Source organism: Python bivittatus, unplaced genomic scaffold (assembly GCF_059951505.1).
Source record: "Python bivittatus isolate LINGU-HERP-01145 unplaced genomic scaffold, Pbiv_v1 ctg000020_np1212, whole genome shotgun sequence".
NCBI classification, from domain to species: domain Eukaryota; kingdom Metazoa; phylum Chordata; class Lepidosauria; order Squamata; family Pythonidae; genus Python; species Python bivittatus.
Genome location: NW_028277030.1, coordinates 59,884,014 through 59,905,819, shown reverse-complemented (window position 1 = coordinate 59,905,819; position 21,806 = coordinate 59,884,014). Strand labels below are relative to the sequence as shown.

At 36.5% G+C, this 21,806-nt stretch overlaps 1 protein-coding gene across 3 annotated transcripts in view; it reads left to right on the top strand.

Annotated features, from left to right (window-relative positions):
* The window catches only part of CDK19 (cyclin dependent kinase 19), a 90,954-nt gene that overhangs the window by 32,597 nt on the left and 36,551 nt on the right, over positions 1-21,806 (top strand). For all 3 annotated transcript variants that reach the window (XM_088139451.1, XM_007435454.4, XM_088139447.1), the window contains 2 exons: positions 10,492-10,602; positions 18,708-18,848. In XM_088139451.1, the coding sequence (XP_087995577.1) occupies positions 10,492-10,602; positions 18,708-18,848 (252 nt within the window). The remainder of the gene's footprint in view (positions 1-10,491; positions 10,603-18,707; positions 18,849-21,806) is intronic.

The following is a 21,806-nucleotide window of genomic DNA, read 5'->3' as shown; positions in this document are numbered from 1 at the left end:
TCATCTCATCTAGGACTAGTACATAGAAAGGGTTATACAATTAATGATAATTTACTCTGTGGGACAAGACAACTGTAACACCAACAGACTGAGCTGAATGATTACTTCTGCAGTTCATGAGTTGGACCTCAACTGGTCAGTGATTTGTCTCAGAAAGTCCTCCAGTTGTTGATTTGTTTGAGAAGCTTGCACAAACTCTTGAAACTGTCCTCAAAGCAGGATTGGTGCAGTGATAATTTTCATATAAACCAACCAGAAAACTTTGCCTTCTTTCTATTAGGTGACATTCACTAGGGTTATGACAGTGCCAGCAATTTTCTGTAGTATATGATGCTGGACTAACTTTGCCATATGACAGTGTAGTGTGCAGACCTCAATCTTCAGTAAATATCAGAGGTGAAACTGAGTGGAATGGATGATGGTTTGTGATAGAATAGAATCAGGACATAGGGAACGGCCTTGAAGGACAGGAGGAAAAGCTGCTAGCAAGGCAGTGGTCAGATAAGGGGAGCTTGACCCAGGCCAAGAAACTAACTCGAGTAAGCATCCCAGACAAGCCCCTTTCTAGTTCACACAAATATAAAATGAGGGAAGGGAAAGCATAGTCAAACTTGCAAGATTCTGTTACTACAGCTGTTACAATAAAGTACTCCTAACCTGTATGGCTTTAATTTCTTAGTCTGATCTACCTTATAGGGCTGACAATACTATAATGAGGAATTGGTTCCATACCTATTATGTTTTTTAAAGTGGTCATCTATGAATTCATCTATCTGCCTCCTGCCCTCAGTTTGGTATCATGCCAGTAGCGATTAGCTTGTACACTGCTGTGATTATTCTGGGTTGATTGGGAACTTTGTCCTAGGACATGTGCAGTAGAAAGAATGGATTGAGGTCCCATCAACTTCCTGAGCTCTGGAAGGTTCCAGATAGCTTCTGCACAAGCAAGGTATCATGTATGTGAATTCATTCTCACTTGAAGAATCACAGTTACTGGCTCTTTTATAAGAAAAGTAAATGTATATACTTCTAACTTTTAGACCTTGATTATTAACTTTTGAATCTTAAGTATAACAAACAAGCAGTTTGGGGACTAAGTAAAGAGATACTTTAACTTGTTTGTGTCAAATAACATCTAAGTTTCAGATGAAAATATAATGAAGATGGATTTCTAAAATAGCTTGTTTGTAGTCAGTGTTGATTCCTGGTGATTGCCTGGACTAGTCCCTGCAGTTTTCTTGGCAAGATTTCAGAAGGGGTTTGCCATTGCTTTCTTCCTAGGACTGAGAGAGGCTCAAGGTTACCCAGCTGGCTTCATGCCTAAGGCAGGACTAGAATTCATAGTCTCCTGGTTTCTAACATGTTACCTTAACCACTACACCAAACTGACTGACTCTTCTGCTTTACTTTTCTTCAAATATTTGAAAAATTAGTTATTACAACTTTTATTGAGTCTTGCAGAATTGTAATGTATGCTGAGGCTAGTAGTAGTTCTTTATTAGGGTCCCTGACCTGAATTCTGGAAGATAACAAAATAAATAAATGATTTCTGTTTCTGGTAAAATAAAATTAAAACATAAAACCAAGTTGTCATCAAGATGATCAGGGAGTCTTCAGTTTTGCAAATATAGTAGTGTAACAAATTTTTGCCACATTCAAGAAAATGCATTGTATTGGTCTGACAGAAGTGACTGTCAAATACCTCATATAAATCAACATTGTCTGGGTACTTCACCAATTTAGGAGTTCTGAAACAGGCCTTATATCCTTATGGAAGCCATAATATAACAGAGCATGGTTTCTAGATTCAATGGGTACTTCTCCACAAGGGTACAATCTTTGCTCATCAGGAACTTTTATATGTGGGGAAGGAACCAAAGCCTAAGGTTAGTGCTCCTTGGTGTTTGGGAATGATTACTTATCTTGCCAGCCTTAAAAAGGGGGCTTGATCGCCCTAAAAAGCCTTCCTGGATAGGGCATATTTTGAGATGTTTCCATGTCAGGTAAAGCAACCCATCTTTTGTTGACAAAACTTAATTTCTGGCCGTTAACTTTTGTAAAAACCTAAGAATGAACCCTATACTAAAGTAGAAAAACTTATGTATGTGAAATGTTGTTTATAATTCTTACTCCCTTAAAGTTTCACACAAGTTCACTATTATTTTACCCAGTATATGCATCCAAATACTTGGCTTTGATTTAGGAACGAGCAGTCTAGGAATACATGATGTATTTAAGCTTTGGGCTGGAAATATGTAAGTTGGGGACATGATATTTAGCTGCACCATTCATCTATCAGTAGAAGTTATTAGAAACTTATTTCTAATCTTTCTGAGAACCCATAGAATAAAAGGCACAATGCTAATTGTTTCATTTCCTTTATTTTAATCAAAGTATAATCCTTTAAAAAAATCACTTGAAATGCTTTTGTTTAAGAAGAATGCTGTTTAGCAATGCCAGAATATTTTCAGAAGTGAAATTATTTATAGAACAATCGCTTTTCAGAATGCTTATTACAGAATAAGGGTGTTACGTGACATGAGCAATTGTAGCCAAAAGAGGCCTCTCTCAAAACAATACACAGAAAAATAAAAGCCAAGTATTTGTTATACAGTCAGTGAAGCTCAGTTTCAAATCCCTAAATATTGTGTGTTCCTCTAGGCAGAGGATAGCTTATTCTTAATCAGTAGGATAATTGTCTTATTAACTCTGATACTTACTGAGATGCTGGTCTGCCAACTAGTTATGCAACTGTGTCACAGCACTCTTTACGTCCATAGATCCAGAATTAGCAAAAGAATCCATGGCAGCAGTACTACACAATACACCTGACCTAGCCAAATACACTAAGATCGAAATACCGAGAATTATGGTCCTCATCAACCTCTGTCTCACTACCTACTTTCAGTTTGATGGACAAATATACCAACAAATCAGAGGAACACCCATGGGATCACCACTCTCAGGACTCAGCAGAGTCCATAATGCAGTGACTAGAACCCATAGCACTCCCACATATACAACCAAAAGTATGGGTCCAATATGTAGACAACACCTAAAAAAGGAACAACTAGAGAAGACACATGAAACCATCAACAACATATCAAAGGAATAACATTTATAATGGAATAAGAAAACAACAACACACTACCCTTCATGGATATCCTCATCAGCAGAAGAAACAACGGCAAATTAGAAGCGCAAGTCTATCGAAAAAACAACTCACACTAACCAAATGTTCCATTACCAGAGTAACAACCCAACCTCCCACAAGAGGAGCTGTGTAAGAACATTATTCAGACAAGTACAAACACACTGCAGCAACCCAGAACACCAGAAAAAAGAAACAGACCGCATATACAACATCTTCCAACAAAATGGATACCCACGCAATTTTATCAAAAAGTGCCTGACCACTCAATCCACTACAGCACAACCAACATAAGCTATGAAAAGAATAACGCTACCATCAAAAACGTCTCAGAAATGACCATTAGACTGTTACACGGCATCACTGTAGCATGCAAACCAACTAAAGCCCTCCAAAACATCTTAAGTAAACCAAAACACCCAGTAGCCCAAAAAGAAAAAAACAGGAGTCATCTACAACAAACAGTGTAAGGACTGTAACAGCCACTATGTAGGACAGACAGGCAGAAGACTAGCAGAGTGCATCCATGAACAGCAACTAGTAGTCAGAAGACACAACAAAACTCCTTAATCTCACAACACATGGACAGATTCAACCATAGTTTCAACTGGGAAACTGTGAGCATCCTAGACCAAGCTAAATCTAAAAATGCTAGGGGAGTCCTGGAAACTTGGCATTCAGACAAATCAGCCATCAATAGACACATAGAGATAAATCACATTTATACACCATTCAAGAGACAAGAAAAAAGCTAAGAAGGAAACAAAAAGACCAGACCATATCCTCTCCAGCAGCCAACACCCAGATAAGCAGGGATTAACACCAGACAAACAATCAAGCAGAAAACAATACCCTGATCAAGAACCTACCAAGGAAAAAACCACGTCCCCACCAACACTGGCAGAGCAAGCTACTATATATAAACGGGGTAAACCCCACACTCACCAGCACTAGTTGGGTAATGATACGTCTGCAAGCAAACAACGAAGCTCAGAGACCACCAAAGTCTCCATAGTTATGCAACTGCTAAGTATTTAGTATCCAACTTATTAGAAAAGGATATGCAATAATTAGTGGTTTTAGCTGTCTTGTACCTCCAACAGTCTCAAAAACAAATCTAAAAAAGTATATGATTCTGGGATGAAACTCTTCTCTCATTAGACATCTAAAAATTAGGTTTCTAAAAGCTGCATCTATTACTAGGATGCATTCTAACTATGTTTTTACAAATCCTATTATATAATGCGTGCTTTGTTTTGTATTTCCATCCTGTAGGGAAGGAAGTTAGCAAGGCTGCTTCCCAGACTATCCTCTCCAAGTTCTGCTACTGTTAAAAATGTGGAAAATAATTCTCTTTCTCCGTCTGTGTCATTAAGCTGATTTGGCAGGTGGCACATGCTCACTTCCCCCCAGACTCTTATAATCTTGTCTGGATTTTGCTTCTAGGAATTGCCTGGGTGAAATGGGTGGAGGCAGGCTTGGATGGAGGATGTACATTTTCTTTTGCACTATTGTAGACTTATGTCACTTGGCAAGTGGCATAAGAAGATTGGACCCAACATGAAATTCCCACAGGCAGATGTTGGCCAGAGGAAGGGTTACTGGACTTAAACATGGCCATAAAGTACTTTAAAAGCAATAGTTGATCAATATAGTAATATACTTAATATGCAAACATTTATATATTGCAATGTTATAGATAATGAATAATATAAGAATTCTTATGATTGATATACTTGCTGATTTAAAGAGAATATAATCTTTGTTTTTCACTCCTTTTTAATAACCCAGCAAAACACAATAAGCTAAAAAGCAAAATTTATTTACAGTTTCTCTGATTTAAAAATAGCTTCCACCTATTAATCAACTACAGGTTTATGCCAAATAGATAAAAGTCTGAGCTTTTTAATACTTCTATGACAAAGATTTATTCTCTCTCTCTATTGTTTTCTCTTATGTGAGAATCTGCTGCTTCACTGCTGTAGCTTTTGTTATTGCAAAACTATTTATGAATTTTGCTAAATACAGCAATATATTTAAAATTATATTGTGTGACTTATGTGTAGATTCTGTTACAAAAATACTTTCAAAAGTTTACATCTAAATATTATGGAAATATCCATAATGGCATACCCAGTATATAAGATATTAATTGTGTAGTTTGTTTAGCATTTGGTAATTTTAAAAGATTCATGTATTAAAGTGATTCAAAATCCCTTCAATGCATCAGTGAAAGGGATTTTTTTTTCATCAAGGGCTGCATTTCAAAATGTTGGATCCAATTACTTCCTTTAAATGGTAACTTAATAAAAGACACAGCAAATTTATTTTCTTCCCTTTCTAAATAATTGTGAAATGACTAGTTAAAAAGTAACCTTTCTGAATTTCACACTTGACCCCTTTTTAAGTACAGAGTACAACAGATTGTAAGAATAATTTACATTATTTTAATGACATGTATACTTTACCAAATGTTCAATAATACTGTGTTCTTTATAATCAGTGGAACAAAAAATAAGGCTTTTATTTAATTTGCTTATTTGGCATTACAAATATTTAAAGTTTGGTTATAGTGATAACAATCTGAACCCTGAAATATTAGAATTACCTTTGGAACACACGTTCTGGAGATAGTTTTATGTTTCAAGTTGAAATATTTGCTCAGTTTCCATGCTCATTTCTACTGTAGGGAAGAAAGTACAAAGTATAAAGCAGCACCAATGATATTTCTTGAATAAGATATCAGAATGAATTCTGAAAGTTGCACATAGAAAAATGTTTCAAATTTCAATTAAGAAACCTAGATTGACTTACCATTGTAAACAATGTATATATGGAAAAGAAGAAATGCAAATTAAATCATAATGTAGCTTCAGGAATGAAGGATTTTACTAGGTAATAATTGCAGGGCACTTTTTATCATCCAACAATAATATTTTCTTTGCTAAAGTAGGTAATGCAAAAGTATGATACCAATCATTTGTTAAGAATAGTGACTATATGGGATATGTAAAAGAAAGTCAACTTTGCTGAGAGGAACAAACATGTCTATTGTAAGCTTCAGTGTATTTGAAGATAACAGTAATGGGTTATTTGTGGGACTGCCTCTTCCGAATTACATCTGCCCATCCTATCAGATCCAGCAGAAAGAGGTATGCTGCGGGTCCCGTCTACTAAGGAGTTACATCTGGTGGGGCCCAGGAGATGGGCATTTTCTGTTGTGGCACCCACTGTGTGGAACATCATCCCCCCAGGGTGAGATTGGCCTCTTCTCTCCCATCCTTCTGGAAACCACTCAAAACATGGCTGTGTCAACAGGCCTGGGGTTCTCTAGGGAACAGTGATCTCCTCAGATGGCTCCACTGTTCATAATATCTAACGCTTTCGCTTAACCTTTTAAAATAATGACATCAATGTTTTTAATTGCATTCTGTTTTTATATTGTTATTTTATGGTTTTATTGTACGCCTCCCAGAGTCACATTCGGTGAGATGGGCAGCCATATAAATATGATTTATAAATAAATAAATAATCCTTGGGCTTACCTACCAAAGATATTGAAGTATGACATACACTTGGTTTGGATCTCTAAAGAACTGAAATCTTTGGTTGAACCTGGCTACAGTACAGTATTGACATTTTAATTATAATTTTATTTGTAATTCAGTTATTTCTATGAATTCACTCAACTCTGGGATTTTCCTGTACGCTATTTTCAAGAAAACTTGAAGCAAGGACCAAGGTTTCTCAAACACTGTCTAATAGCTACTGTGTGTATAACAAACTAACTATGATTTAGGGTGATATTACGAGGTTTTATGAATTATTCACTCTTTCCCACTTCTCTTTTTTGTTGCCAAAAAAAGTTTAGAAGTATCTAATTTCCCCTTTAAAGTCTTGTATCTGAATTGGGATTGCTGTATTTAAACCATTGTTTGTTCAAATAAGCCAAGATTAAGTATTATCTTTTCTAAATCATTAACTAAATTGTCCCAGGTGCAGATATAGATGAAGAACTTTGGTTAGTGGATAGTTTTGATTAAGAGGCAATTTGACCAAGTGATATTTTTTTATCAAGAAGCTATTTACCCATCTGTACATTATGCATTCTTGAAGTATTTTAGATACAGATGGATATTTACTTATTTCCAGTTCTAGCAAAGATGTGCAGCCTTGTATCTTAGCTTTATAGGCAGAACAGTAAAAAATGGTATATAGGGGCTTTTTGGATAAGACTGGAAAAGTATCAGCTATAGCAACTTTGCCCTGGCACATTAGGAAATGTGCAGGTGGATCAAGGCAGCTGTATAGCTTGGTTGGGAATTTGGAGAATGCAGTCACAACATATAAGAAAGATATCAGAGTGGGGAAGGCTGAGGCCTGTGAGTGGTGGCTTCTTTTATTGTTTATTGGAGCCTTGTTCCTCATGGGAATACTAACCAGACTTTGGGGTAATGGTATCCTTCCAGAATGGACAACGAAGGGCACTTCTGATTGCATTTGCTATCTAGTATTGACAGCTTCTAAAAGGACATTCAGGGGGACGCAGTGGCGCAGGGGCTTAATGACGCTGAAAGTTGCCGGCCAGAAATGGTCGACGCTTCAGCGGTTCGAGTCCAGCCTTCGCGTTAAACAGGGTGAGCTCCTGTTTCCTCCCCAGTTCCTGTCAACCCAACAGGTTGAAAACTCATGTGAGTAGATAAATGGGTACTCTCGGGTGGGAGGAAAAATGCTGGCGGCGCCTTGCAAAAAGGAGTTGGGAGCAGTTGCCAGTAAGCACGAAAAACCCCGCGCGCCAAAAAAAAAAGCGCGAAGCAACACAAACCCCACCTCCTGCGCTCGCCAGCTGGGCTCTGCTCTAGGAAGGAGGCTCTGGCAAACCACTTCCGAAAAACAATTGCCTTGAAAACTGCAAGGACTCGTCCAAGCAGTCACTGCAGGGTCAGCAATGACTGAGCGCAGACAAAAAAAAAAAAAAGGACATTCAGAGGAAATCAGGAAGATGGTGACAAAATGTGCTGGTGATCCTGTGCCTTTCTGTGGGTGTGTTCCATAGAACCAGGATGGATACCAAAATCACATCAAAACTTGATGACAGGGTAATCTGAGATGCAGGCAGAAAATATTCCTTGTTTTTGTTTAATATGGAACAAATACAATTTTTTAAATGAAAGCATGTGTGTTAAGTAAGAGTTGGTTTTTTTTTAAATTAAAAAAAGCTTTTCTGTCTTAGGCTGAAAAGAGGAAAGTAGAACAGTGTGTCAACTCCAGTGTTTCTGTTGTGTATGTAATTTGTTACTAAGAAGCTTAACTATGATAATTTGTACATGTATTTTACAGTTTGTATTAGTCATTTAAGAAACATGCTAACTGCTTTAGCATCTACTATATATTCACTGTATCTTTGTTTTGGGAAAGGCTGCATGATGTGGAGACCTACAGTATGACAGGCAGAAAGGAGAGTATTCTGATCATAGTTTATAGGTTACCTGCCTTTGTTGAAATAAAAATGCATGATTTGTGTGTTCACTACCCTCCTGCAGTATGCAAAATATGAAGTATTCCAGGTATATGTGAATACTTTTGGGACCTTTCATGTTACAGTGTTCTAAAATCATTATTACTACCATTACTAAATTTTGTACCTATTTTAACTGTTAGATTTTATCCCCACAATAACCCTCTGAAATAGCTAAGGCTGAAAAAAGTACAGGTGGTCCTCACTTAACGACCATTTAATGACATTTCAAAGTTACAGCAGCTTTGGAAAGGGTGCTTTATGGCCGGTAAAGAACTTCTGGTCATTGTAAAATGTTGTGCTGCCCCCCTCCGCAGTCACATGACTGCATTTCGGGCACTTGGCAACCGGCTTGCATTTATGAGTGGTTGCCAAGCGCCCCGCAATCATGTGATTGCCATTTGCAATCTTTTCTGCTGGCTTCCCAATTGGAAGGAAGGTTGCAAGCAGAGGGGATGTGTCAGTGTTCAGGAACGGAGCTCAAATACTGAAGATTTGAGCTCCATTCCTCCAGCCCTACCAAGGATTTTTCCTCCCCTCTCAGCTGTGGATAGGAACGAAGCCCAAACTTCAGTATTTGGGCTCTGTTCTTTCAGAGGTTTCAGTGGTATAAAAGAACAGAGCTCAAATACTGAAGATTTGAGCTCCGATCCTTCACCCCACTGAGTGGGAGGGGAAACCCCTCGGCGGTGGGAATGAATGGAGCTCATATCCTGAAGTTTTGAGCTCCATTCCTCCAGCCCCAGGAATGATTTCCCCTCCATCCATGGAATTTTAGGAATTAGATATATGTTAATGTTAAAGCAGTACAGTTTTTCATGACTACTATGTGAAAATGACCACATGATGAGTAATTTCTTCATTTGAACTGTTGTACGTATTCCAAATTCCAACATGCAAATGCCTTTGGTGTTTTATAAAAATCAAACCTTTGGTATGTTGGCCTTTCCCAGGAACCAACTCCTCCCAGCCACTGAAATTTGTTTTTCAGTGGATTGCTTGTAATCAGTTTTAATGGAGTTGTAAACTACTTAAGGACTTTTTGCCACAAGAAACAGTATTAAAATCTTTTTGATAACAATAATAAATACTTAATTTCCCTTCTATTTAAAATATTCCCATGCAGGATATCTGTGATTGGGTATTCCTGTATTTTTCCTCAGTGGGGCAAATTCCAGCTGAGGGAGAACCTGAGAGTTTTTCAGCCCTACATTAGTCAACATACATTTAGAAAGATAAAGAATGCCCACCAGAAATAAGAATGGGAGAATAAGAGCAAAAAAGAGTATATATTTCTCTTATTCCCATTGGTAATGTACAGTATCATTTTGATGGATTCCTGTAGGTTGCTCTATTTAATACTAAATTCTTCCATGGAAAGTTTTTGATAACTAAGGACTCTACTGGTTGGGAACAAGAATCAATTCACACATGTTTCCAGCTGTGACCCTTTCCTATTCTGTTGCTTCCCCCAAGGCTTGAGATTAGATTTTTTGAGGCCATAAAAGGTATATGGGGAGGGGGAAGATAAGCCAAAATTTCTTGCTTCCCTTTCATCAAAGGGAGCATCCCCTGAATAAAACAGGTCTGGATGTTCCTTTCAGAGGGAGCAAAAGTTGCATCCAAGTCAGAAAATGACTTTCTTTTAATATCCTTTTCTGCTAAATGGAAAAATAAGCTTTCTCACTTTTTCCCCCTTTGTGCACAGATTATTCCAGAGTTGCTGGAATGAGAAAGAGTCTCTTTCACAAATTAAAACTTTGTGTGTGTGTGTATTGACACTATATAGAAAGTTTAATGTGATTTGTCTCTTCACTTGCAGCTTTTGCGAGAACTGAAGCACCCTAATGTGATTGCATTACAGAAGGTTTTCCTTTCTCATAGTGATAGAAAGGTGTGGCTGCTGTTTGATTATGCTGAACATGATTTGTGGGTAAGTTCAGAAGTTCCTTGTTTTGACTATAATTATGTGTTATATTTTAAAAGAAATAATTGTGCAGTTAGAATGAATTAAAAACTTTTGCCCAATCTCACATGCTATCTTAATCTATATTGCTACACAAAGCATGTTAGGAATGGATGAAACCCACATACCTATCTTCTTTATAAGTTGTATGAAAAAGTTTCATTATGAGATGTAATCAGGTAGTCTTTGATTTTAAGGTGCAGAAAGGTTTTCAGGATTTTTTTAAAAAATCATGTAAACTGAAAAACTCTCTCCCTAGCCTTTCCTGAGACGTTGAGATTGCTCTGCATTTCTTTAAGCAAATAAAATCTTTAGAAGCTTATTGTGTGCTGTGTGTATGATGTGATTTGGAATTCACATGCTGAAAATGTCACACTACCTTAAAACTGTATTTGGCTATGAAAAACAGGAAAAAAAAACAGGTAGAGGCATTTTGGAGGGGCCATTTTGCCAGTTTGGGACTACATAACTATCCACAAGTTACAGTAATGTGATACCAGAACTGGTCTCAATTTTCATTTTCCCAAAGGGTTTAAGAGTAAAAAAAGCTTTAAGTACCTATGTGTTTTCTGTTTTCCTGCCCAAAAATCAATGTCATTAAAAAAAAAAAAACTCGTTTGGAAATTAAATATGTCATTTCCTTCTAAAAGGAAGGAAGAGTTGTTAAGAGTTGTAGGCCAATTATATTATGATATCATTGAGCTTGTAGGTTTCCACAATTATCAAGGAGAGCGTAATTAATGAAAACAACATTATAACCATGCTCAGAGACCAAAACACTGTAAGGGTCTGTATGTGCCTAGAAAAGGGCTGGGCAGAGCTACACTTCATAATAATTTTGGTTTTTAGTAAAACCCTGAGATTATTTTTTTACTGATTGGGGAAAAATACACTCATAAATTCAGATTTTAATTACTCTGATACCAGGAACTTGTTTTAACTATCAGAGCTAAATGGAGCCCACAGTTCTTCCACAAAGAAATATACTTTTGATAATTCTTCTTCTAGTTTTCTTCATTTGCACTGTTGTACATATTCCACATTCTAACATGCATATATACCTTTGGTGTCTTATAAAAATCAAACCTTTGGTATGTTGACCTTTCCCAGGAACCAACTCCTCCCAGCCACTGAAATTTGTTTTTCAGTGGATTGCTTGTAATCAGTTTTAGTGGAGTTGTAAACTACTTAAGGACTTTTTGCCACAAGAAACAGTATTAAAATCTTTTTGATAACAATAATAAATACTTAATTTCCCTTCTATTTAAAATATTCCCATGCAGGATATCTATGATTGGGTATTCCTGTATTTTTCCTCAGCAGGGAAAATTCCAGCTGAGGGAGAAACGGAGATCAGAAACGGGGGGGGGGGGGGGGGGCAGAGTGCCTCCCACTCCAAAGCATCTGGTCTGCAATCCAGTTTGAGAAGCCCAATGGCTGCTTTTATGAAGAAACAAAAATGTTAGGCAACTCTCCCATTTGTCTTCTAGTTTGACCTCAGAAAGTGCTTTAGAATTTCAGGGCTTTGAAAGGTCTGCACTGTATGGCTGGCAGATACAACTTAAGGATGGATTTGTTAAATATAAATATAAAAAAGAACTCATTCAGATCTTGACCATAAGCTAGTATTTTATATGTGCAGTTAGTGTAATGTTTTTGAAATGTTACATTTAATATGAAATGAAATATTTGCTTTTTGCAGCATGTTGTAATAGGTTTCATAGGGAAATATTCCTCTTCTCTTTTTGCCTGATCAGCTCAAGCTATGCTAAATGAATATTAAATTAATATGAAAGTTAGATTTGCCAGAGACAAATTACTGTATTGCTTAAACTGTTTGATGAAAATTTATTATGAAACCTGTGAGTAATAGTTTACTATCAAGAAAAATCCATGTATACACTGTTCCAGCTAAAGAGAAACTTGGATCAAAATAATATAAAGTCATGAGATTTCATGCTGCTGCATGCGCCATATAATTTAATTGGAGAGCCTTTGTTCTTACAGTTTTACTAACTTGCACCCACTCACTTTGGAAGTTTTCTCCATCAAAGTTAATTACACCAAGTGTGAATGTACACTTCATAGCTCAAATGTGCCATAGTCTCATTATGAATAGCTTCATTTGATATGCATAGAACTTTATCTCTGTGTTTCAGTTGCTTGCTTTTAAAAGCAACCACAGAAGAATGTACTGCTGCTAAAATAGGAAGCATGTTTAATAATCATTTGCGGTTCTTGCCACTTGAATACTGCATGCTTTGTTTGAAAGAGAATCATATGACAATAGCTTTGTAGGGTCACTCTTTCTTGTTGATTGTCTGTTGTACAGTCATAAGGCAAAGTGTACATTCTTCCTAATGTGCTCTGTAGTTTTGGATGTCTCTATACATGCAATACATCATTATCACAAATTCCTAGGCTATATCATTTCATATAAATGCTACCAATATTTGCATGTGTTTGTACTGTGAATGTTTTTTTTCCCTTCACTTTCTAATGTTCTTGAGATAAAGCATGCAACTCATTAAAAAGTTATATATATTCCTGTTCAATTGTTAGATTAATGACCACTTCACATTTACCTGCATTGTTCTGGCAGTCACTTCCCCACGGTATGTTCCCATGCAATTTTAGCTGTTATACAACACAAACCAGATGGGTAGAACACATGTTGTTGTTTCTTCCCACTCAAATATTTTTCTCCCACTTGGCTGGGAAGTAACCACATGATTGACCTTGTCTATTTGATTCTTGGTATGTTCTATATTAAGTGACTCTCATACAATGGAGTAAATATAAATTGGCCATTGCCACAACCCTTCACTTTCTCTTGTGCAACTTTTCTTGTTCTTTTGTTTTTGCACAGTAACTATCATCTCTACAAACCTGGAAGTCAGCTACATTATTGCCCTTCAAATAGATTTCTTTCTCTCTCTCTCTCTCCCTCCCTCCCTCTCTTTCAATACAGCTTAGAAAGCAATTGTACTCATTCAAGATTGAGTAATCATGTACCTCTGAGCAGGAGATTCAAGAAAACTGATAATTTATGGCTAGTGAAGAACTTTAAGTGAAATGAAATATAAAGAAAATGTTATTCCAGAGATAGCTGCCTGATTTTGAACCCATGCAATTTTTTTTCTTGTTATACAGAATTGAAAACTGTTTAATGTGGTATTTCTGGCATTTGGTGATGGCCCAAATTATATCCCTCATGGTCTGAATAGCTCCCCCTCTCAATTATCCTAAGCATCATTCCATATTTCCCCATTGTCTTTTTTGCTCACTCCCAACTTTGTCTCTTTCCATGCTGCCTCTTACACTTGGAACAGCCTCCCAGTCAACGTATGTAAAGCTCTCCTCCTTCAAAAAACAGTGTTGAAATCCACATGTTTAGGAACATATTTCTTTTATTAACACCATTGACATTCTCTGTGTTCTACTAGTTTATATGCTTCATTCTAAAATTATTTGTAGCATTTAAACTTTATAGGACAGAGAAGATAATAGTCTAGAGTGGTTATTTTTTAATACCTGGTAATAAGAGCCAGCATGGTATAGCCAGTAAAGAGTGGGGGGAGACCCAAATTTAAATCCAGAATAAGTCATCAGAAGTCATTGATTTGCCTTGGACCAGGCATAATTTCTCATTTCACAGTTTTCTTCTCATACAGATTAAAAGGTTAACTCATTTATTGTCAAGATGAACTTAATAATTCCTATTGGCTTTGCAGGACCAATTTCTGTGTCAAAAGATAATGTCCCTTTGTGGTCATTAATATTGATTGATTGATATTTATCATTCTCCAGAATTTGTTGCCATTGGGTTAAATAAAAATACAAAATTCAGTAAGATTTTAACATGATGAACATTTTTCTTTCTTTCTTTAACATTTTTCTTTTCAAATTGTATTTCAGAAATTATTGAAAGATCTTAAAATAGAATTGAGTTTTATAATACACCATTAGTGTGGGAGAGGTTCCAAAACTAATACTGAGTGATATTGAGCAGATGTTGAAGTGTATGTGATAAATAGAAGGTTATGGAATTCATAGAGGATATGAACTAAAAGCCACTATTTGAACACAGAATGGTCTTGATCCTACATGATAAATCCACAAAGCCGTATTTCTGTGTATTTATTTATACTATTTCTATCCTGCATTTTAGGGTAAACCCCTCCCACATTTGGTGAGCTTGTTTATATAATTATATACATAATATTAAATGTATAATATAGAGTGAATACAAGGAATATGGAATGATAGCCATGAAGTTTTGAAGTTATAAGTTTGCAACTGTAGGAATCCAATAGTAATCTTAGAATCTTGACTTAATCTTGTGAATTTTCAGGCTTTTCTGTCGTGGTCAGATAATGTAGCTGTATGCTAAGCAAATCAACCTTTAATGTGTAGAAGTGATAACAGAAGGTGTAAGCCAGATATCTTATTTTATGTATTATTAATAATGCTATAACATAACTCAAACCTGATACTTACAATATTCTCCTTGTTTTTGTCATCGTAAGATGAGTTATAAAGGACTGAGAGGGATAGCTCTGTCATTTAGAATATTGAAATAGCTGTTTTTGATGCAAATATCTAAGGGCTGGAAATAGTGGCTATTCAGGGGACCACCCATCTATTGTTCAATCTATACCCAAACATTTTAATCAAGCTCAGCCCACTCATTTGCCCAACTACTATGACAAATTTCTCCCAATCTTTTCCCAACCAAAATGTCTCAATCTAAATGTGTCCTCAGAGCAAATCATTGTGGGCCCTGTAACTATTTCATAAGAGCTTGCTCAGAAAATCATTTTCAGAACCAGGCATTCCAAGTTGGGAAGAGAGAATGAGAGGAGCAGGCAAGTACTGGAGGTGTGGAACCAGCAAATGTGCATAGGATAGGTTGGGTATGGCAAGAGGTCTCCTGTCTCAAGTGCCAGTTTAGTTTAGAATTCATAGGAAGGAATCACATGAAGTGTGGTATTTGAGAAGAATGGAAAGAAAATGCATCACATAGGTATACTTGGAGAAAACTTTGGAAGAATGGACAGATTTAAAAAATTGATTCACCAGATATAACCATGGCACATTTGTTGGGCATGACATGATTTTTAATCAAAGCTATAAATCATGGGGTCCAGACCAGGCATATTTCCCTTTCCTGTATGAGTGCTGGGAACTTAATTGGTTATGTACTGAGAAGTCAGTTGGAGCATCTTAGTATCTTTCACATATCAACTCAGCCATCCTCAGTTTTCCTTCCAAATTTGGAACTGAGAAGAGTTACGATGTTGCAAAATCTTTGGACTGATTGCCTCCCACCATTGTGCCTCCCAGACTGGGAGCAAAACTAATGATAAAACAGTAAAGGCATATTTGGTGGGTGAAGATGTCAAGTAAAAGCATAGCAGTCTTCAGATTTGATGATTGATGTTATACCATTTGTAACATCCATCAATTCTATTACATTTGTTTTATGGAAAAACATTTCTCTTCATTTCTGGATATCTAAAGCAATAATATTTTAAGGATTTTTTTTTTTTTGCTAGATAAATATTCATTCATTGAAAGGATGTTGTTAAGCATTGGCTTTTCCTATATTTATTATGGTTACATACCAACTTAAATGGAGAATAAAGTGAGCAAGAACAGTTGCCATTTGTAGCGCTGCAGGTTTTTTGGGGGGGGGCTGTCAACAAGAAACACAATACTTGTCTTTCAGCTTTAGTTCATTATTAAACCATGGGGGTGTTTTGTATATATTGTGTTAGCAACTTATGTGGTAAACAATTATTGAAATAGTTTTACTTTTCAACATTCCTTGCATGGAAATTATAGGGTAGAGTCCTCTGGATTTCTTTTCTCTAAAGACTTTCCATATTGTGGATAGCTTGTACCTCTTCACTTCAGTCCTTTAGAATGATATTCAGTACTTCAACTCTCAGGGGTGTATGAAAGCCATACTTTCCCCCTAGTTAGGTTTATTCAGATCTAGTGCAAATTTAATTCTGGCTTTCTGTTAACCATCGTTTGCAAATTAGCCTCAAATTAGCATTTTTCTTTCCATATCCCATTCACCTTTTGATATATAAATTTTCCCATCCCTTTCCTTAGCAATTTTAATAAGGTTTTGCATTACATTTGTCATGAATAGTAACCATCTAATTGTGGAGTCCTTGGTTGTTTGCTTGCAGACGTTTCATTATCCAACTGGGTAACATCATCAGTGCAAGTGGGTGTGGGGTTTGTTCCTGTTCATATACAATAGCTTGCCCTGCCAGTTTTGGTGGGGGTGTGGTTTTCTCCTTGATATCCCCTTGATTAAGGTAATGTTTCCTGCTTGATTGTTTGCCTGGTGTTAATCCCTGCTTATCTGCGTGATGGCTGCTGGAGAGAATGTGTTCTGGTCTTTTTGCTTCCTTCTTAGCTTTTTTATTGTCTCTTTTGAATGGTGTGTAAATATGGTGCATTTCTGTGTGTCTTTTGATGGCTGATTTATCTGAATGCCAGGCTTCCGGGAATTCCCTAGCATTTTTAGATTTGTTTGGTCTGGGATGCTCACAGTTTCCCAGTTGAAAATATGGTTGGTGAGTTTGTCATCACCCAGATAAGCAGGAATTAACACCAGGCAAACAATCAAGTAGGAAACAATACCCTAATCAAAGAACCATTGAGGAGAAAACCACACTCCTACCAAAACTGGCAGGGCAAGCTATTATATATAAACAGGGAGCAAACTCCACACCTGCTCTCATTGACGATGTTACCTAGTTGGGTAATGAAATGTCTGCAAGCAAGCAACCAAGCTCAGAGAGCACCAAGGACTCTACAGTTCAACCCTGAGCTACATATATTCTCTTCTATTGGAACCATCTAATCGTTTAATTGGACTTTGAAATAGGTTTGTAGAATCTTATCTGATTCTCACTCATAATTAATTGGTAAGATTAAGAGATTAGCATCTGTGCAGACATAAATCTAAATTTAATCAAAAAATTACCAAGAAAGGGGCATTTTATACTGGAGACAGAATGAAGAATGTCACCAAGAAGGCATTCCTGGGTTTGTTTCCAATTTGAAAACTTCATTTTGCAGAAACCTCCAGGTATTTATGCACTAGAGTTCAGAAGTGAAGGAAAGATATTTTACAAAATATTGAACAGTCTGCACTTTGTTATCCAATGTTTCTTAGTCAAGTTTTTGAACTGGAAAAATTGTTCTGGTTTAATCCATTATAATCTGTGGATCACATTACATTCAATTTTTCTGTTAGAATTGATGTGCTGTCAACATTTTTTTTTCCAAAATAGCCAGAAAAAAATATGCTTTACTGTTTCGTACCGCAGAGAGCCCATTACTGCCCTGAAAAGGGCACCCTGTGTTAGAAATGGATTTTAAATGCAAGATCAGTCAAAAATGCAGAAGAGCCTTCCAAACTCCCAGGCCACACTGAATGGGAATCCTGGAAATTGTCATCTCACATGCCTAGAAGGCACCAGCTTGGGAAGATTGAGCCAAAGGAAAATTTAGTGATTATTATTGTTTTAGGGCCCTGTTTGTTCTCATGGCCTTCATTGCTCCTGTTTTCGTTTTGCTTTAGTGTCAACTTTCTTATTCTAATTACTGATAAATATTCAAACAAAGAATTCCAAATCTGTATTGCTTTACCATCAACCTATAAGGTAAGCAAAACCAAATATGCAAATTTTCATATTTCTGTAATTTGTTCCAGATGCAGTCTATAAAATCCTTCAGAGGTTTCAAGTCTTTAGTCTTAAAAAAAGGGGGGGGGATTATCATAAAATAGTTTTAGAACTATAAAACAACTTCATGAAAATGTCAGTGAGGAGTAACGCAATAGAAAAAAATTAGTTTCAATCCATGTACCCTCAAAGCTGAGGAAACAACGTGATGTTTCACTGTTATATTTTCTTTAATATTAGATATAAACAGTTCATACTTAATTCCAATTTTCGATTTCAAAATTAAAAGGCTTTTATCTTTTGCAATTATTTTGTTTTTTTACAAGATGCTTTCATGTTTGTGTTCTTTTTTGTTTCCAGCATATTATCAAGTTTCACCGTGCCTCAAAAGCAAACAAAAAACCCATGCAGCTGCCAAGATCTATGGTCAAATCACTACTTTATCAGATTCTTGATGGAATCCATTATCTCCATGCAAACTGGGTGCTTCACAGAGACTTAGTAAGTGCCATGACTTTAACTGCCTACAAATAGACAGTTATATTTGTATTTCATGAAAAGCAGATAAAAATGCAAAATATTAATCTCACAGATTACTACACTTCTTCCTGAAATTTTTACCATATTTATCCAAAAGCAAGATGACCCGGAATTTAAACCTACTGATTTCAAAACGAAGGAAATGCAGAATATATAGAGAGAAATCCTGTGGAGTTCCAAGTTGTCACCCTGGGCTTGCCAACTTTAGCTGAAACCTAGAGATTTCCTCCTTCCAGTATCTGTAAGCAACTGGTAGACAGACAGGCGGGCAGTTATTGGCCAGAAACCACACTCCAAAATAGCAGGGCAGAACAACAAAAAAAGTTACAACAAAAACAACTTTTAAAAGTTTCTGTAAAAGTAAATATTTCATTTATAAAATTAACCAATCCCCTATTCCCATATAATACCAACTATTATCTCTCTCACACATTGGTTTCTCCCCTGGAGAAACACATCAATACACAGAAATTCCATTTTCTATGAGCAGAAACAGCAAAAAAGAAGAAAACAGGATGGAATGGGGTGAGGGAGAAAACAGATATAATGGGAAGGGACAGGAAGGACAAAACTAGAGATGAGGTGAGGAGAAGAAATAATTAGCAGGAAAGAAAAGAAGAGAGAGAAGCCCTGTTTAGGGATTTCAGAAAAGGGCTGATCTTCAAAGGCATCTGTACTTTTCAGCAATGATGAACTACCTTTTCAGTCCCCTGCCAGTGTTTGTTTTCAGCAGCCACTATATCTGGAATAAAAGGTTGCTGTCAGTACTGAATAATTCTTAGAAATGTCAAAGGTAAAATTTAATTTAATGACATCACAGGATTTTTTTACCTATGGTATTTGCTATAGGTCAGTTTTATCACAGATCGGCATTATAAAGAGTTCATTAAATTTTACATTGGAAGGTATCATTAAAATGTATTAGGGTTATTGCATTTTTGTACTATTGTAAAAACTCCAGCTACCATTTTGTTGGAATGTTCTCAACTTTTCACATAATTTATTGGGAACAAATTATTGGTGACATAATTTTGTCACCAGCTTAAATGATTCCTTGATACTATTGAAAACATTGTCTGAAAAGAGACTTAAAATAATCCTGCCTTGATTCTGCACAGTGTAAGAGAGGACAGAGGGAAACTCTGGCAGGTTTCAAGATTCTGTTATTATATCCTATAATGATAAAAGTAGAATTTCAGTAGTTCAGTAGTCTGTTTCCTGATCTGACCTACCTTGAAGGGTTGACGGAGTTATAGTGTTTTGGGTGTAGAAACAAATGCAATTCCACTCAGAACAGAAAAGACAGTAAGGAGAAAAGGGACTATGTAATATTTAATTTTAATATTTAAAAGAAGTGAGGCTTTTCTTGAACTTTCCCCTTTCAAAGGACTACTTGAATAATGTTGTAATAAACATTATTATATGGGTTTGTGTTTCTGAACTGCCTGATGGTAAATGATTTCCAATAATATACCCTGAAACAGCTGTCTAGGAATATTATAGTAGTGGTAGAGCAAGTGGGCAAATGGGAGTTTGCCTTTGAGTTCAGTAGGAAGTAGCCCCTAACAGATTTTCCGTCTAACTCAAGGGCCTGTATTTAGCTAACTTTAAAACCTGTGAAGGGAACAAGGGGAAATATAAGCAATGGCTAGTAGTGCTTTAAGAAACAGGAGTTTTTAGTTGTGACCTGCAGTGTTTGTGGCATATTTGTGTTCCTGCTTGAGAAGAACCTGGCAAGATTGTAGCAGTCCTTGAAGAAAAACTCATACTATTGGAAAGCAGATATCCTGTACAATGTCAGGGAAATGACCTTGAAGCTGAAACATTCCTTAAGTCCTGGGAAACAAGATTGTATTTGGAAGAGACTCAGGCAGACTCCTCACTGATACATTGGGGTATAAAAGGAAAGAGAGGTAAAGTACAATCAGGCTTACAAGATTCTGCTACCATACTTTTTCTCAATAAAATATAGCTCTAATCTTACTGTGGAGTTGATTTTCTGATCTGGTCTACCTTGTAGTACTAACATGGCCATACTTCAGTTCATAAGAGAGGTTGAATGTTTTTCAAATCAAGAAAAGTGCTACAACAGGGATTGATAGAAAAAAAAACCCAACTCGTTATAAGGAAGACCCACAAATAAGCAATCTCAAATAATTGAAGCAAGAGGCACAGAAGATATTTTGGACCATTGAAACTCAGAAAAAGTTTTCCGACCCGTGTAGTATAAATTGGTACAGAGCCTTCAGGGAAAGAAAAAGGGACTGGAATTACAAGGGATGATGGTGGAATCCTAAAGGACAGAGGGGATGCGATTAAACCTTCAAGAAGCCAAAGAGCCGCCTCCTTTTGGTAAATGATGACTCACTACTAGGAAGAACTAAAACAGAAGTGTGTTGGCTGGACTTAATAAATCATGAAGTGTACTGTCTGCCAGAGGCAGGTATCAGGCATATAACAGAATTTACAAGACCTATCAAATTTTAATGCTAATATGTGCGCAGGCATTTGAGACTGCAAGAAGAACCAAGAAGGAAACTTAAAGTCTCTGGGAGCACAAGTAGTGTTCTCCTTCATCTGTCAAGCCCACGGAAGAGGATCAGAAAGCAAAAGAATACTGCAAATCAGTGGCAATACAAATGGTGAAGGTAGGAGAGATTTATTTTCCAGGACCATTGTTTGAGGTATCTAGAAGGAGGACTTCTGGCATGATATGGGTTGTACCTCACAAAGTCTGGTAAAAATACATTTGGCCAGAGCATGGCAAGCTTGATTAGGAGGAGTTGCATATGAAAACTCTGAAGTTAGGACTTAAGACAAAGACTTGTGAATGTAGAGAAATGTGATTGTGTTGCTATAACGGAGTTAGTAAATCACTCCGTGAAAAATCAGAAAGAACATTGCCTCATAAAGTTTATG